We start from the raw sequence: 26,180 nt of genomic DNA on the forward strand, positions 1-26,180 counted from the left end.
AACATTGAGAAACAAATCGTATTTGGTTGTACTCTAAGGTTTGAATATGTTATATGACTGAAAACTGGATCTAACAAAATTGTGAACGAATGGGATATAATCAACTGATTGCTTGAAGACAACTGCTATTCATGCATGACACTGTATTCGGTGCAAAATAACTAAGACTGAATTATATCCAGGTCAACTGTACGACAGTATCTCACAAACAAAAATCATTACTTTGAAAATACATTCACTTGAGTGCAGGTGACAATCTTTTTGATAGAATGCGTTACAAAAAAGATCATTAAAAGTTATTACTGTGTATACTATTTACCCGCAGACATCATTGCCCATTTGTATTCATTATAACTACAGACACCAAGCAAATAGATGTCCAAGTCATGAATAAACACAATTGGCAGCGAGCAGTAAACTCATTGTTTGAACTTACTGACAGGACATCAAAACGACTAAGGTTATTTTTATTACAAAGGAAGCCGACCTCAGAAGCCGATGCTAAATACTCTGAATCATTTGTTTGTTTAAAAGGATATCAGTACAAAAGATTATTTTATTAGAAAGCCAGCTGACCTTAAGTTTGCCAATTTTATTTATTTATTTGGGAATATACAAAGACGGCAGAGATAAGGAGGCTACCTTTGGTTCATTTTCAAAGGTATTCATGGGAATTTTGAAAACAAATTGAAATAATGGAACAATTTTTAAAGTAAAACAATATAGTGCTTAATGCACAGACATTGATGACACAGTGTCACACAGAAGATTTGGAGAAAATAAAATCATTTGATGAATTTGAAGGCTAGAAGAGAAGATGATTATGAACATTAACATGGATGAAATTCCAGTGTGCTCTGATCTCATTCCTGGATGGACTGATGATAAGATGGGGGTCAAAAGTATCAGAACTAGCATGACTGGTGGAGATTTTTAAAAAATCTGACTGTAGTCCTTGCAGTTTCCCGTACAGGTGATAGATTGCCTCTAACAATAATTAATTCTTAATAGTTAACAACATGGTTACTTCTTTTGCTTTCTTTAGAGAAAGGAGAAAGGTCTGCAAATCAAAGAACTGAAAACAAACTCATTATAGCTTATGAACTGAAAATTATAGCTGCATTGGATTTCATTAATAAATGAAGATCTTGCACATAACAAAACTCATTGGATATACCGATTATAGAAGCCTGCTTATTAAACTTAATGGGTGCCCTGAGAGGCCAAGTGGTTGAAGGCACTCACCTTTTACATCACTAGCATCTCACCTCTGTCCATGTGGGTCTGAGTCTTCCAATCAGCTAAGGTGGCTATGTGACAAAGTTTGTTAACAGCCTATAAAGCATTTATAGGTTCAGGCAATCCAATGTAAGATCACCTCACCAATATGCATTGATCATGTTCATAATTCTACCCATCAGTGATCTTGATAGAACATTTACCAAGTTCACTCAAAACTATATCAGAAATACAGTAGAGTGGTAAAAAGTTCAGTCAAGCAGATGAAAAATCAATTTCATAATATGTGTGGATCTCACTCATTATTGAAATCTTGCAAGATTTTAAGGATATAAGCTTCTATACCAAGTCTGATCCATCTGGATTTTTTTTTAAATTATGACATTCTAATCAGTAACATGCCCAGTCAATCAGATGCTATAACACCTCATTGGTTTGCAAGGACGGAAATTGTCAGAGATTTTGACGATATAAGCATATATTCCAGGTTTTACCCAAACTGGAAATCAAATATGGTTTCCCGAGTGGTAACAAGCTCAGCCAAAGAGATTCAATACCACCTCATTAATATGAGCATCTCCTGCTAATATTCAAGATCCTAATTTTATTAACCTAAAGTTCGTGTTTGATAAAAATCAGTCAAAAGATGGTCTATAGTGTGGTTGTGGGCAAATGATGGATTGATGACCAATTAAGGACCATACCATAAACAAGCCAGATGAGCAATAAATAACAAGAGCAAATAAGCACACATGAACCTTCCTAATATATTATTTCATTTCTGAATGCCTGGTCCCATTTTATTACAAATGTTTTCAACTCAAGGTCAAAGTCCAGCACTGTTTAAGTCTTTTACATTTTTTTAGAGTACCATTATATCAGAATCATGGAATTTCCAGGATCTTATTGGTTCCACTAATGGCATGTTAAATTTAAAAGAATACCCCAAGTTATCGAATCTGAATGATGAGTCTGAGTTTAAGGATGAGTTTCATGCTTTATAAAAGTTTCCATTATATGAGGACTGGACTACACTGGCCAAAAAGTGTGCGTGTATGATTTGGATTTTTAATGTAGCTTTAAAGAAATTTCAGACATATCCCTACGATGTCTCACCCAGTCACTTTATCCGGACACCAGACAAACCAGACCAAACACTAACATCTTAATGATGAGCATCTAGCAAGGCTGCTGCTAGTACCATTTTTATAAGTCTTAGGTATGACTTGGCTGGGGTTTGAACCCGTGACCTTCTGCATCCGAGATGGATGCTATAACCACTTAGGCCATTAGAGCGATCCACTATCATAAACAAAATCTCAATTTTCAACTCAGGTCTGCGTTATCATTTAGACACATGCTTCAACCATGGTCCAGTTGCTCCATTACCGAATTTAATTCCACCACTCAGTATGATTATACACAGAATTTGCTTACATGTATAATGTTACTGAGTCATAAATCTATTATCACTTAGATTTCTTTGACAAAGACTATGGTCTAAGTCTTTATATTCAACAGCATCTAAAAAATTGTACAGCCCTGGCACACAATTCCACACATACACACAGAAAGGTTCAAGATTTAGTTTTAGGTATAACAGGTGCACAGTGGCACCAGTATCAAATTTGTGTGCACAGCCACTCAATACAAAGCACCTTTTTGCAGACGTTTTATTTGCACCTGTCCAAAACAGGGTGCACCATGCATGTATGCACAGATGTATTTTACAATGTGAGTATACATGGATAGGCATAATTTAATGGTCCATGTTTCTTTCACAACAGGTTTGATACTTACTTTCTTCCTGATTGAAAAGAAAGTCATAGATTGATGACACAACAAGGGTAAGTCCAACGGTAATGAGGATAATTTGCCATGGTTCCAGTCCCCTGCATACATTATTGACCACAACTCTGACTTCTTCCAAATATGGTAGTATTAGATCAATGTATGGCTGAAAAAGATATTTTAAAATATAATGCTGTCAACAGGGGTACTATTGCATTTTAAATATGAAATGTGTTCAGGAATATGAATGCCACACCACTGCCTCAAAACTGACATAAAGACAAAGCTTAACCATGGTGTGACAGACAGATAAAGGTCATACTACTTGTCATGACAATGTTCATGCTAGATATACAAAATAACACACTGTCTTTCAAAAACATTGTGTCTTATTGGTGGAAATAAAAGTTAAGTTTTTTTTGGAAAATGCATACTTTAACAAATTTCACTTTTTACAATTAAATTCCCATGCTTTTCACATAATGCCCAACTTGAAACATGTAGGGTTTAAGGTGGGAGAGGGTAAACTAATTTTAACGATGTCATACTATTATTACAGCATAGCTAGTACTTTTCTGGATAAAAAATACATTGGCCATATGACAAGTATTTAGATGAACCAGTTCGATTCCAGATCACTGGATATCCACTTGGAAACCATATACTATTGATGGTAATGTGCACTACGTTTATTCTTTTCTAGTGAGCAGCCCAATTTTGTGGGACATCAGTGCAAGGTGGGAGGACGAAATCTGGCAATATCAACTATCATTTTCAGACTCCACTCACCATAAGTCTGATCTGTAATATGTTACTCAGGTGTTCTTCTGCTATGAGTATATAAATCTTTTTAAAAATTGTATATTTTTTAGTACATTTGACCTTTTTGACTCCAAATAAATATCTCAAAGCAGAAGCCTGAACTATTTCAAGCTCTGCACATGACTACCATATGTATGCATAAACAAGCAAGTGAATAAACTAGCCCCAGTCATAATCTGCAGGAATTTAGACTTCTATAGATTTGTGGGAGTGTATTGATGTATCTCAACGATGACAACAATGACATGTACACCAGGCACTATTTTCCTTTATTTGTTTGATCTGAACTTACCTGCTGCAAGTTGTATGTTGTTTGTGTATCGAGTGAGCAAGTGAAGCAGTCAGATATCTGTATAGTTTAGCTGAATTCCACTTACTGATTTAGGATACAGAGTAATGGGCAGAAGGGCAGACATATAGAGAGACTGACAGAAGGGGTCTGCATATATGCACACAACATGTTCAATCCTTTTATAAAAATAACCATGGGGAGCATGATGCAGACTTTTTACAATTCTGCATGTAACATATGATATACCACAGAATATGCCAGGCCATTGGAAATTACAGAAATATTCAGAAATCAGTTTTTTTTCACCCTGAGTGATACATGCAATTTAACTTTTGCACAGACTATTTCAAGTTTACACATATGCTCATAAAGTATCAATATCACTAAGATATAAAAATTATGCAAAATGACTGGAAGAAGACAAATAATGTGAAATTAGAATAAGAGTTTTAAAACAAAAAAAATTTTCTCAGTAGTTTTGAAAACATCTGTCCAAGCCACATTCCAGGTCCAATCAATTTTAACAAGAGTCCATCGAAGGGACTGATGCTTTACTGGGTCGAACAAATTTCCAGGAATTCATGATAAGACAACTTCTTCCTTTTAATTGATGAGTATTGAAACCATATCTGAGAGAGTGTGTGTGTGTGTGTGATCTGCATTTTTAACATAGCTTTAACATTTGTTTAGTCATATCACTACAATGTCTGCAATGTGGTAGTTTATAGTGATGTCTATAACTTGGGCACCATGCTGCAGACATGTAGCATTTTGTCCCATCCAGTCACATTATCCTGACACCATGCAGACCAGTCCTAACACTAACCTCTTAATGCTGAGCACCTGGCGAGGCAGCTGTTAGTACCATTTTTATAAGTTTTTGGTATTACTTTGCCCCCATTTGAATTTGGAATGATATAAGTAAAAGAGTTCATTCTTATGACAAGACCTTTTAGGAATATGCAGCACTTTGTCGCCGCAGATATTATGCCAATTGTCAAATTAGCAGACTTTATCAAAGACATAAACTGCCACTAATGTTGAAGCAAAATCCATAATTTCTGATGCTGTTATTCTCATGGAGCAGGTGTAATACCTTTGATCTCTTTGAAGGAGATACATGATATCTCCACACTCAAGAAAATATTCAAATCTTTGCAATATGAATACCGCCTTATTATCATTGCCTTTTTGGGAATGATTTTGTTAAATGTTAAAAGATGTGACACAGATTTTGCACAAACAAAATAAGTCAGACTTGCATGGGCTTCAGTAGAGGCAGTGGAGCTAGGGGCAGTGGACCCATGACAGTTCACGAGTTACAACCAGAGGGCATGATATCACTCTCAACCCTATGATGTCCAAAGCAATTACAGGTACCAATAACAAGCCAATAGAGGATGAGAGCTGCTTATACCAGCACCCCAAAGGAGACTGCAAATGAAAACCCATGGAAATAATTTCTTTTGGGAACCTAAAGCACTGTATTATGAAGCAATTTTACAAGTGTTCCATGGATTTTACAGAATCCATACCTTTCCAATCATTTTCTTTTCCAAAGAAAATCATTTTCCAGATAACAGAAAACCATTATTAGTAATGAAATCAATGAACCACTATCGAAAGGAATTATAATTCCATCCATTTGGGAGAGTAATCAATTTGTTTCCATCATTATTCCCAAACTTAATGGGACATTTCTACCAATTATTAACCTGAAACAGCTGTATAAATTTGTTCATCATGAACATTTCAAGCAAAACACATTTCAAGTTGTTTTAGACCTCAGCCAGGAAAATTACTTCTATTGATTTGAAGAATGCTTACTTTAGTATCCAATACATATACCAGTAGAAGCTTTCAAAGTTTACCTGGAATGGCCAAATTTGTCATTTTTTGTGCTTACCCTTTGGGTTTTCCTCTGCTCCAAGGGTTTTCACTAAGATCCAATACAAACCCAAAGATGCATTGTTCAGACAACAGTGCATTAGGTGTTCCTGCTATTTTGATGGTGACAGTCACATTTGTTCCCAAAATGCATGGACTGTGACTGGAACACTCAAATCCTTAAGTTTCACCATAAATATGAAAAAATCAGTAATTACTCCATCTCAAAGAATTATCTTTTTTGGTTTTGTGATGGAATCTGTGTAGATAGACAAACAGTGAGGCCAACTTTCTGTTAAATTGTTAGCAATTTTTTATGCACTGCAAGGTTTTTATTCAGCTTGTTTGAAAGAAGATATTGAGATTCAGTCTGACAATATATGTGCTATCTCATATATTAATATGGGTAGAATGGTTCTATTCAATTGGATCATTTACCTGGGCAGATGTGGGAATGGTGTTCAGAAAGGAATATATTCATATCAGCAGTCCATATTGGTGGTAAACAATAAACAGGCAGATTTTCTTTCCAGAAATTTTTCTGACTCCACAAAATGGATACAATTATATAAATTTTTATTCCTGATACAGATCTTTTTGCATCCTGATTATCCATCAAGACATTCATTTCATGGTTTCCAGAACCAGGTGCTTTAAAAATGATTTTTTTCGTTCTCAAGGCATGAATCAATCCAATACATTTTTCTCCCTTTTAATCATATTGGGAAACTATTGAATAAGATAGTTGCTGTTCATGTTTGTACAGCACTTTTAATTGTTCCACATTGGAAATCACAATCATGGTTTTCTTCTAGTCTTGTTATGCTTGATTTTCTCTTCCAATTAGACTTCCAAGGCATAAAAATCTACCAATTCTTCCACACAATGGTCAAATTCATCCTCAAGGGAAGACCTAGGCCAATAAATCAGCCACTCACCAGTGATGATATTGATTTATGGTTATGGGGCTAATATCACCTATTAAAAGCTGCAAAAATCTGCAGGAAAATTGGTCTGCACACATCAGTGTAAATTGTATGTACTGACCATTATTTCTCGCAGCTGTGGCGCTAACGTCGGCTGAAGGGTTCTTTTAGTGACATGTACATTACATTTCTGGAGAAAATCCTGTGTTTGATAACTTGTAAATCCACATGGAATAGCACTACCATCTGTCCTGTGTCCATTTTCAGTTTTGCACTTGATATGGAGGTTACCAGTTTCTGGTATGTTTCAAAAGTTTATGCAGGATTGTTCTGGAAAGATTTGCATGCAGCAAAATTGCACATTTTAAGGAATAGGTGACATCAGACCCACATATCATCTATCAGTATGGGGGTTGATTTATCGAACTAGGGAAGACGCTCTCCTCATTCACAGTGACTGCATCAGAAGATTGTTCCAAAATCAAGAATTCCAAGAACAGCTGTTGATGTCATTACCAATTGATGGAGACTAGGAACAAATAAAAGGACAGTTTGGCATGGAAAAAATTGATCATTTGGTGTAAGATCAGGGAAATTAATTCCAACTGTGTCTCTGATGTAACAGTAATTTCATACTTAGATTCTTTGGTAAATGAAGGAAAGTCTTATACTGTCATCAACACTCACAAGGCAATGTTACTTCGAATGCTGAAAATGCCTGATATGATTGCTGCATAAACTCTTTGCTTATTAGTAAATACTTGAAGGGGTTGTACAACACAAGTCCATCAAAACCACAATACACTGACACTTGTGTTACATATATCTAATATATATATATATATATATATATATATATATATATATATATATATATATATATATATATATATATATATGTATATATATAATTTAATTGTTTGTTTGTCAGTTATAAATTTTTATTTTTCTTACATGCTATTGTAATGTAAATTTATTCACTAGAGATGATACTTTTTCAGAAAATTGTTTGACCTTGAATGTTAGTTTATAAACACCAGGTGTTGATCTAAATTCTGACCTGGATTCAGAATTAGTAAACAATGTTCTATTTTATTTTAAAATGATTGGTTGTTGTCAAGGTCATGATGGGACTACGTTGGTTAAGAAGTAAACACTTTTTAAAATTTTTATTCTGGGAATAAAATTATTGGTCTAAATCAAGGCCATATTCTGTGTATGTAATATAAACATGATCATGTGACCCCCCCTTCTGATTTCACAACTTGGAGGAATTTTGAAACTGTGTCTTATGATACAATATAATCTTTGTTTTGAGAGAGATTTCTCAGTTTTCGGGCTTTTACACTTGGTATGAAGTTGTGTTCTTTGTTGTTGCCAGATTTTGAGTTAATTTTCTTCAGTTCATTTGGATTTCAAAAGGATTAATTCATTATTCTCTGGAAATATTTAGAGGAGTGCTCACACAGAAGTTTTGGAAAGACATTGCTTACAAATTTAATTTGGATTTCCAACACCGGAGTGCCATTATTTGTATTTCTACAAGGAACTGTAGATAAGCACAGTACTGACTACAGCATATGTCATCGTCATCCATCTTGGATTTTACAATAGGATTCAAATTTGAAATTATTACATTACTAGGACTTTTGCAATTTAATTTGTGGATTATTCTTAGATTATTTTTGGATTTGATTCTTGAAACCATAAGTTCTTCTCCTTTTTTCATTTTTACAGAATTTTCCAGAAAAGTTGTTGAATTTTAAAATGCTTGTTGTTTTCACTCTTTCTATGTTATGTTTATTCGAGCCTAAACACGTAACACTTGGGATAGCTCAGTCTTGAGATACCTGTGTATTCTTTTTCCTTAGGAAACTATATATGAACAATGATACTGGTTGCTCTCATTTCTTTATCTACAGCTCAGAGCACAGACTTTAATATCTCTGAACTTATGTAATATGATATTATGACAGATAAAAGACTGTTCAGATTTTCTAATTTGTTGTAATATGATATTATGACAGATAAAAGACTGTTCAGATTTTCTAATTTGTTGAAAACTTCAAGACAATGTAAGATTTTCCAATTAAAGCTGATCCATCACAATGATAAAAAGCTGTGTGCAATGAAGACATTGTTGCGTTATATTGACACCACACAATTTTTTTAATTGCGAAATCTACTCAAGGTTTTGTGTCTCATTGTTCATATAGAGCTGTAACAACTTGTGCTGCATGGTGAAAACTAGTGTTAGAACAACCAAGAATTGATACATTAAGTTTAAGGATCATTACTACAAAAGTGCTGTGGCATCAGCTGCTTTCAGACATGGCTGTTCCTTGAGAAAAATCTTGAAAACTGCATACTGGACATCAGCAAAGACTTTTCACAAGTTTTATCTGAGGGATGTTACTGACAACAATAAGGGTTTTGCAGAAACAGTTATTACTTGCAATTAAAAGTTAGAACTTGCATGTTTTTACTATTTAAAGACATATAACAGGGAAGAAATAAATCAAAAGTAATGATATTTGTTCTGATGATTTACAGGTTAACAAATGTTTAGCAATTCCTAACACATATTTCTTTTGATCATTAACATATGTTTTGTTGTCTATCTTTAAATATGCTATGTATACACAGGAAGGTGAAGGCTTTATGGAAAATAATGAACCCTTCATCCAAGCATTTAACTGAGTAAAACTGGAGGGTGAGCATGTATACACCCAACTATCCTTTGTTGTGTGTTAATATATCACCACAAACATACACAGACAACAACAACAAAAACCATTTAGAGAAGAGTAAAGATAGCAATATTTTTAAGAATACAACATTCCATTTTGGAGTAACAAAAGAAAAACCTAAAGATTTACAAGATGGCTGCTGAAGTGTCAGGCTGGCACAATTTTCATTTAAGACTAACTTGGTATCATAAGATGTCTACTGGTGAAAACCCTACATCAATATAACCATCTGTTCAAGCAGATTTTTAAAATAGATGCCAACACAGCTTTACTGGATGTCAGATTGTCATCATTTTTGTTTGGAACCAGCTAGTCTTTTAGTGAAAACCCCATGTTGATATGGCCATCCATTCAGAAAGTGTAGTGATAAGATTTTCAAGATATCTGCCATGAAAGCCATATTGGACATTAGATTGGCACCATTTGAATTTAGCACCAACAATATAAGAAATCTTTTAGAAAAACCTCATGTTGACAAGACAATCCATTCAGGTGTAGCAATAGTAAGGTTTTAAAGATAACTGCTGTCACTGCCATATTGGACTTCAGATTTACACTGTTTTTGTTTAGGACTAACTACATACATGTATGATAAGGAGTCTTTTAGTGAAAATCCCATGCTGATATGACCATCCATTCAGGTGATGTAGCTGTTAACAAAATTGTCAAGTTGGCTAATGCAGTGGCCATATTGAATACCCAAACAACACCATTTTCATTTAGGACCAACTACACCTTGGGATAAATGTGTGTCAGTGTAAAGTTTCAAGGCAATCCTCCAAGTAGTTTAGGATGAAAAATTATGATAGACTTGTGCTATTGGATGGACAGCTGACAGATGATGGATGCTGGAAGTAATACTGGCACCATTCTGATTTAGGACCAATCAGACAACATAGTAAGTTTCTCTGTTAAAATCCCATGTTGATATGACCATCCATTCATCAGGAGCACCAATAACAAAAGTTTCAAGATAGCTGCCATGTCAGTCTTATTGGACATCAGATTGATACCATTCTCATTCAGGATCAAGCAGACATTATAGGAAGTCTTTAAGTGAAAAACCCATACTGATATGGCCATCCATTAATATGAGTAGAGACACAATTTTCAAGATGGATGCCATGATAACCAAACTGGACATTAGATTGGCACCATTTTTATTTAGCATCAATTAGATGTTATAAGAAATCGTTTTGCGAAAACATGTTGATATGATCATCCCTTCAGGTGGAGCAGAAATGATATGATTTTAAACATGACTGCTGTGGCAACCATAGTGGACATCACAATAGCAACATTTTTATTTAAGATCAAATAGACATTATGAGAAGTCTTTTCGTGAAAACCCATGTTGCTATGATCATCTATTCAGGAGTAGTCATAACCAGATTATCCAGATGGCCATTTTGTTGGCTATACTGGATGTCCATACAGAACCATTTTCAATTAAGACCAATTAGACCACAGGATAAATGTGTGTGCAAAGTTTTAAGGCAATCCTCCTAGTAGTTTAGGAGGAGCAATGATAACAAACTTCTGCTAACAGATATGTGGATAAAAAGAGAAACCATGTCATAAGCTCATATGGTCAATGATCAGTAGATCTAAAAATAATTTATTAATTTATACACCATGGAGTCCTCAATATGAGTTCAGGAATTCCTCACATTTGAGGAAATCTTCTCAAGTTTTCCTCAGAGATAAAACATGATTTATTTCAGGAAAATGCATGATATTATGGATTATTTTAATCCATCATGTTCACTTAATGTTAAAGGAACAACTCGTAGTTACAAATTAAACAATAAAAAATATTTTTCTTCCAAATATTTGTGAAGCGAGGTCCTGGTAGCCAATAAGGCATTTTAACATGAAACTGCCAGCTTTAAAACTTCCCTTGACAAGTCTTATGAATCATAATAATAATATTCTTTCCCTCTTGTAAATTATGTTTGGAGATAAAAGCATGCAGTTAGCCTACAAAGCATGCTTGAATTAAACAAATCAAAACAGACACTGCATTCAACCAGCCCCTTAGATTGGGCTAAGATGGTAAATCTGTTAAACCCTAAACTTTTCTTGAAAACTTGCAAGTGTTGAATACTATTAATGTAGATCCCATTTTGAACATAGAGAGCCCATGACCAGAAATTTGAGGTTCTGTGTGCAGGAAGTCACTATAAGAGCACTCAGTTTTCCTTGATAATAATAATGTCTTTATTTAAAGAGGGTGACTAATTAGTTAATTACAACCAATCTCTCTTGAGGCCCTCTGCAAAAAAGTATATATACATATATCTTCATACAAATTTATCTCATGAAAATAACTTTTTACAAGTAAACACATCTACAAATACAAACTAAAATACACGATGCAAGTAGGAGGATTTAACTGCATATATAAATTTTTGTTTCGTCTCTTCAATAGCTACCAACCAGTTTGTCTTGAAAATGACTTTCAGCAAGATCTTCATGTAAACAAAGCTGATAATGATTACTTCTGCTTAGATATACCTTTAAACTATTCTGCAAAAGTGTGGCACGTAGTAAAGTTTACATCAGCAGTACAATTTTTATACATCAACAATTATGTACAAAAGTAGAGATCCTCACAAACTGAATTTAAATATACCAGACACTTTTACATACTTTATAAATATGCTAATATAAAAAATGCAAAACAAGCAAGTGATACATTTGAAGAGTAACAATGTGATAAATCTCAAAACTAGAACTTACATTTTTCTTTTTCATTAATATGTAGGTTTGAAATACTGCTTGTGTATTTTTTTAAAGAATATATCTCAATCAGCAGATCAAATGTGAGCAGGAAGTGAGTTCCATATTTTAGCCACTGAATACCTAATTAATTTGAATTTTCAATGCAAGGTTTTGGTAACTCTAAATTGTTGCTAACATTTTATCTTTGACTATAGGGAGAAGAAATTTTGTAGAATAATTTAGTCTTGCAGTCTAGAATATCTCCTTTGATACCTTTATAAATAAAAGCTGCTTTCAGAAAATGTATTCTCTTGGCTAAATTTCAGTATTTTTAAATAGATTTTTGTAAAGTTTTCATTATCAACTGAAAATTATATGTTCTTGATGAGAAAGATACCAGAAGACACTTTTTTAAAATATACCTAAACAATTTCACATTGCTTAATTGACTTCTCAAAGTCTGGAGGCCTGGAATGTGTTCTTTATTCATTATGCAATGCATGATATAAACAAACCCCTTATACAGTGGTGGCAAATTTAAACAAGTTTTTAATAGTTATGATTCATGATTACAATTTGTAAGAGGAATTACAAGCAGGAGGTATACAGTGTATACATTTTTACATTGCTAATTTTTTATAGCTGGATATATGTTGTCCCAAAACACATTATCTCAATGCACGTGTTGTCTCCATACACTGACAAGAAATTAAAATGCCTTTTTCACAAGAATTTCACACACTGTGCCCATTCAGGGATTCTGGAACCCTATCAATTTCATAATTCTAGCTGAAACTCCAAAGTCCTTCAAAAGTTATTAAGTGGAAACAAAATTCACAATGCACTCTCTGAAGGGAAATGAGGAGACTTAACAGACATGTGTAACACTATATGCTCATGTCATATGATTGGGCACAAAAAGTACAAGGCACAGCAATAACAATGATACGGTAATTTTAAAGTACCTACAATAAGAATGCTGGATTTCATGTGAGAGAAAAAGAAATACATGTATCATGATGGACAAAGCACTGAAAAAAAGAAATATATTGTTAAAAAAAAGTTCAATGGAAGATTGAATAATTAAGTCATGGTAAATTATCAATAAACATTTCAATTAAGTTCCAAAGACACTTGAAAAATAATATTTTAAAATTTGATTTAAATGTTAAAACATGATGTATATATTGAGACCAGAATACTGGTCTGCAATGCTGAGTTGGAGTTATTGTTCCTAGACTGATTTAATAGTGTGCATTGTTAAAATGAGTTAATAGTAATCAATGCAACTAGAGATTGATTTTATAGCCTTGGCAAACAAATGGCTCAGCAATTTGAGGCCATATAAAAGGTATTATTGATATGTGTTTAGCTTATGCATAAAATAATAAAAGTTAAAGAATGGAAAGAAAGTATAAACAGCAAGAAATTCCACTTACATAATGCTAAAACCTACTTGATGAACAAAAATGGATGCTATTTATTGTACAGTAAATACTGGAACAATTGTATCTACCTCAAATACCCATTTCACAACAAAGTTTGCATAATAGTAAACATTTTGATTAAATTGCAAAAGACAATTATCAGAGAAATTAACTTCTACTGCAAAACAGGAAGAAAAAAACATTTTATTTCCCCATCTACACATGCTAACTGGCTCCAACCTTTATCTATGCCATGTACCATGCATATCTACAAGTATTAACCTTGAATTATTATGGCTTTTAATTCACTTTTGATGTCCATTCTTTGTTTATGTGACTTGAAGCTAACTTTTGGTTCCAAAGATTTGGTAATTTCATTGCTGGCCTAACTGCTGAACCCTTTATAAATATACATTTAGTACGTTTTCTATGGCAACAAAATATTTAACTTGTATTTACATCAACTTCATATAAATGATAATCAGATCAAAACCTATCTTATTAGCAAGTACATGTAATATGATAAACAATATTGACATGACATTCAGAACAGTTTTGCATTACATCTGTCATGTGGAGTGATAAAAATGTACTGCACCAAATAAACTGTATTAGTATCAACTGAAAACAATGCATGTTGAATAGCACTGTGTATATCACTGTCCAGGAACATATTAAGCAAACACTATAAAAGTGACTAGGGAATGACAAAATAAATTACAGCATTTTTCTCATTTTTTAATTTTAATAATGGAATGAAACCTGCCAATGCATGTGATTACTTTTCTTTTTGTTTGTTTAAAAGCAGCATCTACTCCCCATCAATTAAAACTACCATCAGTAAACAAGGAGCTCTTTGCTTGGAAATTTATATTTCATTTCTTGCAATACATATACAGGTGTATGTGAATATGTTTTGGTGGGCGAGTCTTTGAATATTAAAAGGCTCTGAGTGCAACTTAAAAAAGAGCATTCTTCACTGACCACCAAAGTTCAGCTGACTAGCAAGTTCAGTGTGATGTAGTGGGCATCCACTGTTACACAATTATATTGCAAGGATTTTCTAAACTTAATCTGTCCACTATAAGCCATGACGTGGACATCCACTACGAACACTATATCAGGTCCATGATTGAAACAGCGAGGACAAACTGATTTCCACAATGGGTACATGGATTGTCCATGATGTTTGTACTGTTTGTCAAAAACTGCTATTAGTCGTAAAAATCAACTTTTGCAAAAACAGTCCAATATTGGTTCATGCAAAATTGCATACAAAAGAAAAATCTAATAAGTTTCTTGAAAGTGACGACAACATTGTTAAGATGATTTCACCACCAGCTAGCTAGAGTAAACATGCATTTTCAAATATTAAGCCCATTCAATGAGGGAATTGCAAAATTTATGAAAATGTACACCAGATCTAAAAAGAGAGTCTAGGATCAGAAACTTAAAAAGCATGGATTTTTAAAAGAGAGAGATCAGAGAATAACACATATAAGTATAAAGTTAAATGTTAATTAATGGCACACCTGTGATGGTCATGACTAAGAGATTAAGATGTAAGGACCGTACCTAATTTTAGGCAAATTGATGAAAATTATAAAGCTAATAGTACACAACTATTATTTATCATTAAATCAAGAGTCAAGCTAGATTTGAATTTTATATAGAAGTGGTGATATCTCCTTTTGGAGAGAATGCAGAAAAAATTGAGAACTGCACCGAGAGAAGTGCAAGCAAACAAGAAAATGCATTTTATATATATATATATATATATATATATATATATATATACACACACACACACACACGCACACACACATGTATATAGATAGATAGATAGATATAGATATAAGACTGATAGTATGAGTGTCTGCCTTGGCTCTTATTTAAACTATGTTCTCTATTTCTCAAAAAGCACTTTTTGCATTTAACACTGGCTGTAACAATTTTTTTTCTAAAAAGAGAAAATTCTGTGTTGTATGTATACTTTAAATATATTTAAAATGTACAAATGTATCATGTTCATATGCAGTGTATTTCAAACAATCATTTGATTGGATTGCAAATTTATGGTTTTAATATTTGTCTATGTACATACAATAACATCAGTTATTAGTTACATATTTGCTTCAGTTTTTTTCTTATTTTCATGATGTTAGAAAACAATCTTGACCTTACAGGGCTTCAAAAATTCCACAATGTAGCAATGTCCCATACATTTCAAACCTACATAATTCTTTATATGAAATGTATATTTTCCTTAATTTACATGCTCAATGATATACAAAAAAAGGACAATATAATGAAGGAGTATTTCGAGACACAATTATATCCATCACTGCCACAAGACAATTTCAAACTGATGTAACAAAGAAAATAATGCAAACACGGCAGTTAAAAAAGCGTTAAAAAAATTAGAAGTGATTTTCTATTCTTAAAAAAGGAAAATAATTATTTACATACCGATGTTTGGGTTTTGAAACACAAGCTTGTATGCTTTAATCATCAAATGATAACTCAAGAAATTGGGCAGTGATAACTTGCTTGGGAAAGGGTGCAACAGTGTGAATTTTGTAAGATGTCATGGCAACACATAACTGAGTGAATACTGCAGGGTTAGCGTGACACAACCAATTAAACTGATGAAGGGTTTAGGTACCAAGTTAAATCGCTATACTGCAATTGATTTTGATATCACTGTTTGGGATGCAATTGATTTTTAATTAAAGTCCATTCGATAAGGGTCAGACAGATGGACAGTACAAGGTGAATTTGGAGCCATGTATCTTAACAATTATGGAGTTAAAATGATGCATAATTTTTGTACCAGTTGAAATGAGGATTATAAAATGAAACTTTCCAGATATTGGTTTATTAAGAAAGTGCAGAAATATGAGGAGTTACTCGACCCTGGATAGACATGGGTTAACTTTTGGCAGTTCAATAAATTTAATCCTAATTGTCTAAGCTAAATAAGGGGTATGCATTTCCTAGTAGAAATTCAATGTTTTAAGTATTCTTCATGCAAAATTGACTGGCAAACACCAGGTTACACATGCATGCTGAATAACCGAGTTTGATCGCTCACTTGATTTCATTATGAAATATGACTTATGGGTATAATAAACTTGGTAATAATTTCTATTACAAATGTATCCTTCAAATGTCATGTTAAATTTCATTTTGTTTATATAATTGATTAAACTGTTATAGTCTGCATATGGGGGCTCATTTTTTTTCTTCCATACTATATCTCTGCTCAGGACTCCATTTATTCTATCTATAAATTTCATATCTTATTTTATTATTTACTTGATCTGGGCAATAACACTGTGGTTGATCATCCTCTAGATAACAACAGCAACCACCATCAACATATAATAAAGGATTTATGGTCAGTCAGCTATTAAAACATATGCCTGTGAATGTGCCATTGTTCAAATGTTTGTGCAACTGATAACAACAGTAATTGATGAATGCAATACTTTTTGCCTTCAGCTACAACACTGGAAATACCTGGTTAGGTCATGGGAGCATTTCAAAAGAAAACAAATTACAGTCACTCAATGTACAGCTAAAAAGTCACAAGGTGAAGTCATTTTTGCTTTTATAACTGAAGAAGGCAAAGTCAATTTTTTTAAAGGTCACTTAGATATTCTCTACACCTGGTAGTATGACTCCTGTTAAATGATGTAAAATAGTGCTGGAGTTGAAACAGTTTACTGTATGTCAATGGCATATGCCAAACTGGGTTCACAGACAAATTGTAAACTAGATACTGCAATTCCTATAGAGCTCTTAATTGTAACACGATTCCTTTCATAAGGTGGATTCCATTTTCATCATCAAATAAAATTACAAAGTGCACTTCATTATAAAGGTGTTTTACTATATGGCAGTATATTCCAGGACTCCCACAGACAGTATTATGTTGAGTGATGGTGGTATCTGTTAAGGTGATCCATTTCAGTCTACACCCCATGCAGCTTGTACCCCCCTCCCTCATTTAAAAAAATGAAAAAGATCAATGATATGGAGAAAAAAATGTTATAAAATGTACTCATTACACTCACCGATTTATAAATTTTAACTTGTTAGTCACCAAATGGTCCCTAACACTGTCACCTTTATGCTTCAAACCTAAAAGAACATAAGAACTTAAGCTCTGGATAATATTATGATTTCCCTAACATTTTCCCACTTTTTTTCATTGTTTTCAAAATATTAAAATTAGACAATTTATATAATGGATGCAGACAACAAAGTATTTACATTTTGTTTGTGCAGACCTTCCATCCATCTCAGAGCTGATCAAATTTTGTTTTCACCCACTTGTCTTGGACAAGTGGTTTCAGAAAAGACCGACTGGTCCCACCTTACTGTTCACTTGTCACAAAATAATAAGCACTTGCCAACATTTGACGAGATGTATGCAGTTTTATCCATAGAAATAAGACAAGAAATGATGTACAACATAATTTATTTATTAAAAGAAGTAACTTTGTTTAAAAATATTGGTTGATATTACATATTTGGCTACTTCATGTACATGTTAGATGCTGGATATGAAGGGAAAAAATGTCAGTGTACATGTCTGCAACCAAGAGCAGCACTAAGCCAACAGTAGAAATCTCTGTGACAGAGCTTAAAGGAGACTAGAAATCAAAATTTTCCTTCTACGTATGTAATTCTCTACAGATTTTAATTCGACTGACATGTTTATAAATTAAATATCGTAAGCGGGTAGTGATTTTATTGCATGGAAGATACCACGATTCCGTAAATTGCCGAGTTTTTCCGAGTTTTAATGAGACGACAGATCACGTGGTACCGTGACGCAATACTAGCCAGTCCTCGAATACAAACATAAACATTGGCGAGCGAGGCAGACGGAAGGAGACCACATTTGGGTTGCACATTCAAAACTTGAATCTGCAGTCTGATATAATAGTTTATGTACTGTACTGGTCAGTGTTAAAAGAATTTGTTTAGGCACAGGCCCCGGGCAGGTGACTTAAATAAACTCAAGCCCTGACTGAAATTCCACAAGCCCGGACAGTTCATACCTGTCAACTCTCAAGCCGGGAGAAAAACCTCCTGATTTTGGGGGTATTTCCTCATCTACATCTCGATCTCGTAATATCTCTAAATTTTTCGCAGCGAAGTCCCGATAATTACATTATGTCTGTCAATTTTCATTTGTCAGAAGAAGAAAAAACCAACCCCAAACCGTTTATAAATAGATATAACGTATGCAATCCACAGTCTAAGCTGCCACACTGCAGACATCGTTGTGATATGACTGAAAAATTGTTAAAGCTACGTTAAAAATTCAAATCACACGCACACACGTCTAAATCCGGCACTGGACGAAATAATTAATATCACACAACATTTTTTTTCTTTTTTTTTCTTCTTCAGTAAATAGAACGTGAAAATTAAACATTATTCAAGTAAATTTCAGATGTTTTTAAACAGCTACAACAGTACTATAGTATAACAAAATTAAAAGAATACAATTGTCACCAATTAGCTTAAATGAATGATCACTGTGAAATTTTCTCTGCAAACAAAAATCGCATCTCCATTTCCGCCAAAGAAACTCGGCCAGTTAACACATGACATTCCTCGACCGTACATGTAAAGTTTAATTACCATAATTAAATTAAAAGGAATAAAACAAAATATACCATGCAGTATATGTGGCCCTAAAGAACTAATTCTGAATAAATATTTTGTTCAGCAAACAGTGTTACATGCATTAAGACTTAAACCTGAAGTCCATGGCATCGTAAGTAACAACAAAATAGGCATCGTTTATTTTGGCAATCAATTGCTGGTGCTTACACACACACACACACTGTCGAACAGGGTTTCTTTGAAGTATGTCCGAAGGGCAGTCCTTTTCACAAGATCAATGCAAGGATGGAATATGTTCATCAGTCACATCGGCTTTATTGTGATGTGATGTGATTTTGATTTTTAACGTAGCTTTAACAATTTTTCAGTCATATCGCTACGATGTCTGCAATGTGGCAGTTTATAGTGATGTCTAGCACTGGGGCATCATGCCGCAGACATGTAGCATGATGTCCCACCCAGTCACATTATCCTGACACCAGGCCGACCAGTCCTAACACTAACCTCTTAATGCTGAACGCCAAGCGAGGCAGCTGTTAGTACCATTTTAAAAGTCTTTCGTATGACTCGGCCGGGGATCGAACCCACGACCTCCCGCATCCGAGGCGGACGCTCTAACCATTAGGCCACCGGAACGGTCACATCGGCTTTATTGTTTGCGTACTTAAATCAAAACTTTAGCTATTTTGCAATTTAGCCAGAGCTGACCAGAATATGCAAAATGGGCTTGTCCTGGGGGAATAATAAGGCGTATCACATGGAGAAAAGGTACGTCCCATGGGCGCTCGCACATTGGGGCAAGGGGTTGGGTCAATAGTCCCCCCCCCCCCCCCCAGTTTCTATTGTCAGCCATTTAATGTGAAACTTTGACCTCTTTTCTTTTAATCGCTGTTATTTAAACTGCCCAAGGAATAATTTTATATCAGTTCCAATCATTACAGATTACCGTTTATGCATACTACATGTATACAATGATTTTTTTTAAAAATTTGTAATTTTTATAAGATTACTGAAAATTGTGTTTTCTCGAAACACGACAGGTTTAGAATATTATTTTTGGCAAAGCCTCCATTTGATTAAAATCAAATCTAAATTTCACCTTGGACAGTATTGATTTGATTTAGATTGTGCCATGTTAAGGCATGCATGTCAACATCTTGAAAATACATTTACTAATTTCACCAGCGCGATCAAAGTTTCCTCAGGCAAACAATTTTTGTTTCGACATGCCTGACGGGCACCTCATTTTGAATACAGGATGGGCCGGAACTAAAACCAGAGGGACCCAGGGTGTCGGGCTATCCGATTTATTTTTAGCACTGCTGGTGTAGATAAAAAATCTGTGAATTGATTGTTGCATTTTGTGGTCACTTACTCGGCCTTCTGCCTATTTTCGTAACTCGCACGTTCAACACTTTTCCCAGGATTTAAAATATTCAATGTTATGTCTGGAACAGAGCCAACTTTTTGTCTAAGCCTAGCGTTTGCGTATCCTTGAGCTGCCATTTTTTCAGAATCCCTGTCGTAACAATTCTTTGAGAAATGTAACGAGCACATAGGGCTGTATGGTGTTGCTTTGAAATCGACTCGTCTGTAATAATGTATCCATTCTTTCAGTATGCCTTTATCTTTCGGAAAAGAAAAAAAAATGTTGTCCACTGGCTTTTCTTAATGTTTTATTACACCCGTAAGCAACGCAAAACGGTATTGTCTTTTACTCTGGCAACTCCCACTTGGGCTGCTGGAGTCGCTACTATGACGTCACATCCCGAAAGTAACCGAATAGGCGCGGAAATTTTGCATACGAGGTCACGGAAATTCAGCTCCTAGAAGAGAGGCCAATATTTTAATATTGGCATTTCGGTCGCAGATGATACTTCAGAATAAGGTTTACTGCTATAGTACCTTTATTATTATCCAATATTTCCATTGGTTTCTGGTCTCCTTTAAGTCCTCAACCTCTGATCCATTTGCTGAAATGTTCATTAAAATATGTAAAGCCTCTTAGTTTAAAGAATTGCTTATGAAGTCCTGATTTATTATTTATTGAAATGAATCCTCTTTTACACTCAGCAGTGGATGGGCTAATAACATGATTCTAACAGTCTCCATAACAGGCTATAAGAAGGTGGAGTATTCACAAAGAACTTCAACAGGTGGATCCGGTGACTGCTTGTATGGTGTCATCTTTGCTTTGAACTGTTATACTGCTGATGAATGGCAAATGGGTCCTCCTTTTTGAAAATAACTTTAAGATAATTAAGAAGAACCTGCAAGTCTTCCCTCCCATAATTCATCAGGGCTACCCTCTCCAGAGGAAAGTGCATGTAGACACTGACAAATACACTGACTGAATTTCCAAACTGTGCCAGATTGGGATATGATTACAATAAGTGTAAAACATATTTCCATCATTTAATGATCTTTTTTAAAATTGTTAATGCATACATGGAAAGCAGCAGCATCCTAAGGCAAGAGTCATGGCACAACTTAACTGCAGTTCTCTTGCAAGTATTTGTCAGTTCCTCGTAATATAGTCCTCGTTAGACAGTTTCCAGGCATTATCCTTGCCATGGGGAGATGATGCTTTCCATGCATGCATCAGCAATTTATGGAAAGGTCAGTAAATGATGGATGCATGGGTGTTCTGTTCTGACAGGGATTATACTAAAACTTTGAGTGTTCTGAAGGATTTAATGCTACAGGTCATAAGAAGAGGGATTTAATTTACCATCAGCATACAAAGATCAGTCAAAATAAATGTACATGTATTACTGAGTTGCAAGTGTCCGATAGTCACAACCAATTAGAGGGCAAAAGTTCCATTATTAAATGTGGCCCATCATGGTTGGTCTCCGCTAATAGTAATGTCAGAAAAAAACGTATAATACTATATCCGTACACCATCTGTGGGTGTTACATTAGTCCTACAATGTAAGACATAGCACATGTCGTTTTTGTTTAAGTGCTATGTCTTACTATCCAAATAACAGGCTTGTAATGGGCTTGACATGGGAATGAGTAGTTTTAGAAATATCTCACACATTTGGCAGCATATATCGACACTCTTCCACTAATTTATGTGTACTTAATATACTTACTTTGCTGTGTTTATCCTGGCAGAATGAAAATATGACACTAGCAAATGGATGCATTTTCATGTTCCATTGGCATAGATTTTAATTTCTTGCAATGCGACGGTAGTCGAGGTATGCTGAAGTATGTTTAAGTAGTTCACGTAGTGGATATGTTTCTTGAAAGAAACGAAATGTTGCCTTACAGTCCCAATAGACATAATATTTATTTTATTCATTTCGTTAAAGAATAATATTTAAACTAAAACCGATTTCAGAATTCCCGGCTTTCATCACTTTCCAGCCAAATGAAATGTAGGCCAACAAAACTTGAAAACAGGTCCATTTCTTTTGTGAGAATTTGAATTTATTAGAGAAAAGACATCAGGGAATGTAAAGTCTGACAAAAACATTATAACTTTCCTTTGTAGGAAAGCGTCGTTATTGGTTGCCAGTTGTCTGTGATATCAAAACATGTTACACAGCGCCATTAATTAGGCTGCAAGACCCATCACCTCCCAGAATAAAAATATTGGGTGATGTGTCTTATGTTGTAGGACTATAGTCTGACTATACATCCCCGTTTGTTTGTACCCCCATAAAGATTTCAATAATGGAAACATTTAATGTGATAAAAAGTGCAAGGAACTTAGTCAATTCATTCACTGATTTACAATTTCTAACCTGATTGGTAGTAGAGTGTCCCTAACACAGTGATCATCTGCACATTTCACGCTAAACAGAAGTTTTCAATATAATAGATGGACATGCCCAAGATCCATTTCCATTTCCCGGACAAGTCCATTTCCAGCAAAGGGGTATGTGCGCGATTACAGATGTACATTCATATGTCATCTGCTTCTGTTATGGACAGTGTCAAATCAAGCAAAGGAAAATAATGACAACAACAAATTTGCTTTTCACATGGATTTAACAAGCGGTTTAATTTCTATGTTCATGTGTGCAAAGGGATATAATTCCAAACTCTCAACATAATGGTAATTTACGGAATTATACGGCAGTTACCGAATAGGATGAACTACATCATTATGTTGTCTGATCGAAATAAACTAGCCCACAGTGTACGCAATATGGCGCTGTGTTAGTATGGAAAGTCCGTTAAGCATGAAAGGTGCAGGGGATGCCTGCATTAGTGCCATTCTGGTCACAGTCAGGTTAGAAATTATAAATCAATGATTCAATTGACTTAGCTCTGTGCATTTTTTATCACATTACGCGTTTTCGTTATTGAAATCGGTAGGGGGGTACAAACAAACGGGGATGTATAGTCATACTTTAGGTGTTACGTGTGTCATCGATAAAGTTTCAACTTTCAGAACAGGTCATAACTTTCACTGCTGCCTCTAAAAACCCTTAAAAAAACACGAAAATTTAACATTTCTGCAAATACGAATTGACTCGAAGGCCTAAGTTTAATATTTTATTTGATGATTAATCTACGGTTCGTTCACTCTGACAAAGGTCAACGTTACAATTTCTGACCTTAAGAGCAATTGGTAACAAAGGCCTAAATAACTGCTGAACCTAAAGAAATCAAAGGCTTTCTAACACAGGATAAATATTATATCTCAGAATGTTTTTTTTTCTGATGTAAGTTACCTGACACGACGTAAAATATAATCAAGCAAGGTCTATCGGATTTGTCATGGTCAGCTGACATACAACAAAAACTGCTACTGTATTCCTGATAATCTTTAAGTAAATTAATCATATGTCACTCTTTTATCATCCATTGTTACAGCTTGTGTCTAAATGATTAGACTTGTCGTTACAGACACTTTAAATTACAGCATCATTAACCATTACCATCAGCACGAATTCACAATCTCTTACCCCGACAACTTTCACAACATCTTCCATTTTGCGTTTGATTTGATTCTCGCCAAGTCTCGTTAGGTGTGATCACATGATCAGTGTACGAGATTGTTAGATTGTCAATACGAAGGAAGCTGAAAGAGGGAATCGAACAATGTGTCATATTTATCTTGATTAGTACGGTGTATTGCTCGAAGATAATGGATTAAGGTAATACTTGATAAATCTACGTAATTACTTAATCAGTGTGTGACCATCTATCATCAATTTAACTGCATATTGGGATCAGTGGATGGCCTAGAAGTTTATTTATCATGTAGGGGGTGAGGGTTCACTGGTCATTTCTGACTCCTACCTCAAGGACTTGAAGTTAATGTTTTTGTTTATTCGATTATCCTATTAGGGTTTTCAATTTTGTCCTAAATAATGTTACGGCGGACGATGGCAGTTATGGCGATAGTGAGGGGCAGTGGTAAATTAATGCCAAAATCAGTAAAAGGGATAATATCTTGAACAAACGGAGCCGCCTAAACACTTTTTTCAGTATTAGTGTATTTTTTATTCAATTCGTTAAAGAAACATATTTCAACTTATCTTATTTCGGCATTCATGGCTTTCACCACATTCCAGCCAACAGAAATGTAGGACAACGGATCTTTAAAACATCAATAAATACTTGTGGCAGAATTTGAATCCTTGGAGAAATAGTCATTGGAGTAAGTAAAGTCTAAATAAAGCAAGATGATTTTCGTGTTTTGAAAGCATCAATATGGACTGCCAGGTGTGTGAGTTATTCCTGAAAATTTGACCTCGTTTCCCAGTCAGTGAACCTGGGAACACACTACATGGTAGAATAGTGGAGAATTAGCCCCATGGAGAACTCGCCTCTTATAGAACTCATCCCATGTATCAAGAGAAGTCACCCCATGGTGGTTGGAGAAGTCACTCTGTGGTGGCTACTGCTTTATTATATTGCCTCTTGAATATTTCAATTACCTAATTGAGATTATAATACATGGTCATTAACATTCACACTGAGATTGAATATAACACCCCCTCTTCTTTTCTTTAGCAAGTGTTTACTTAACTGTTTACCTCATGAAGGCACCTTTGGACACCTCTACTTCATTTGCATGAAAGTGCCTATGGATGCCTCTACCCGATTTGCATGCAAGCACCTATTGATGCCTCTACACCATTCTCATGGAAGCGCCTTTTGATGCCTGCTGTAAACCAACTATTTTTAGCAGGTTTCCGTAGCACCACCTTTGGGAAAAACCTCCTATTATATACTACATTCATTAGTGTGAATGACTATTACGTCAGATCACGTGGTCGCTGTTTATGCTCTGGTTGAAATCTGCTATTTAAAGTAACTGGGTCTTATTCTCCGCTCTTCAGAATGGAGGTTGCAGATTTCGTTCACTACTTACTGAAGTTTTCATAATTAGAATAGCAATTATGAAAGCTTTAGTACCTTAGGTAAAGGCTCTGATATTGATGTAGGCAGAAATTAGTTTTTATCAAATTCAGATGATTTAGTGGTGTAGACACAGCCAATGAACTTGTAAATTTTGAGTGTGAGAGATGGGAGTTACAGTTGGTCACGCGGCTTCACTGACTTGATGAATGAGTTCTCTCAAGATTTTAAAGCACATGAAAAATTCTTCCATGAGAAATAATTATATAGCTATAATGATCGGATTTTGCACTTAAATTTTTCCATACATAATAGATGTGTACCAAAAATGTAAAATGGTTAAAAT

General features: G+C 34.6%; 1 protein-coding gene across 1 annotated transcript in view; it reads right to left on the minus strand.

Moving 5' to 3' along the window:
• LOC149802604 (sphingosine-1-phosphate lyase 1-like) overlaps positions 1-24,492 on the minus strand; it is a 98,539-nt gene extending 74,047 nt beyond the window's left edge. Inside the window, exons 1-2 of the mRNA XM_089951889.1 lie at positions 24,433-24,492; positions 3,040-3,196 (exon numbers count right to left, since the gene is read on the minus strand). Coding sequence (XP_089808015.1) covers positions 3,040-3,196; positions 24,433-24,459 — 184 coding nt within the window. The 5' untranslated portion in view covers positions 24,460-24,492. The remainder of the gene's footprint in view (positions 1-3,039; positions 3,197-24,432) is intronic.
• Between the last annotated feature and the right edge of the window lie 1,688 nt (positions 24,493-26,180).

The sequence above is a fragment of the Sinohyriopsis cumingii genome, chromosome 3 (genome assembly GCF_028554795.1).
Source record: "Sinohyriopsis cumingii isolate HCF-2022 chromosome 3, ASM2855479v2, whole genome shotgun sequence".
In the NCBI taxonomy this organism is placed as follows: domain Eukaryota; kingdom Metazoa; phylum Mollusca; class Bivalvia; order Unionida; family Unionidae; genus Sinohyriopsis; species Sinohyriopsis cumingii.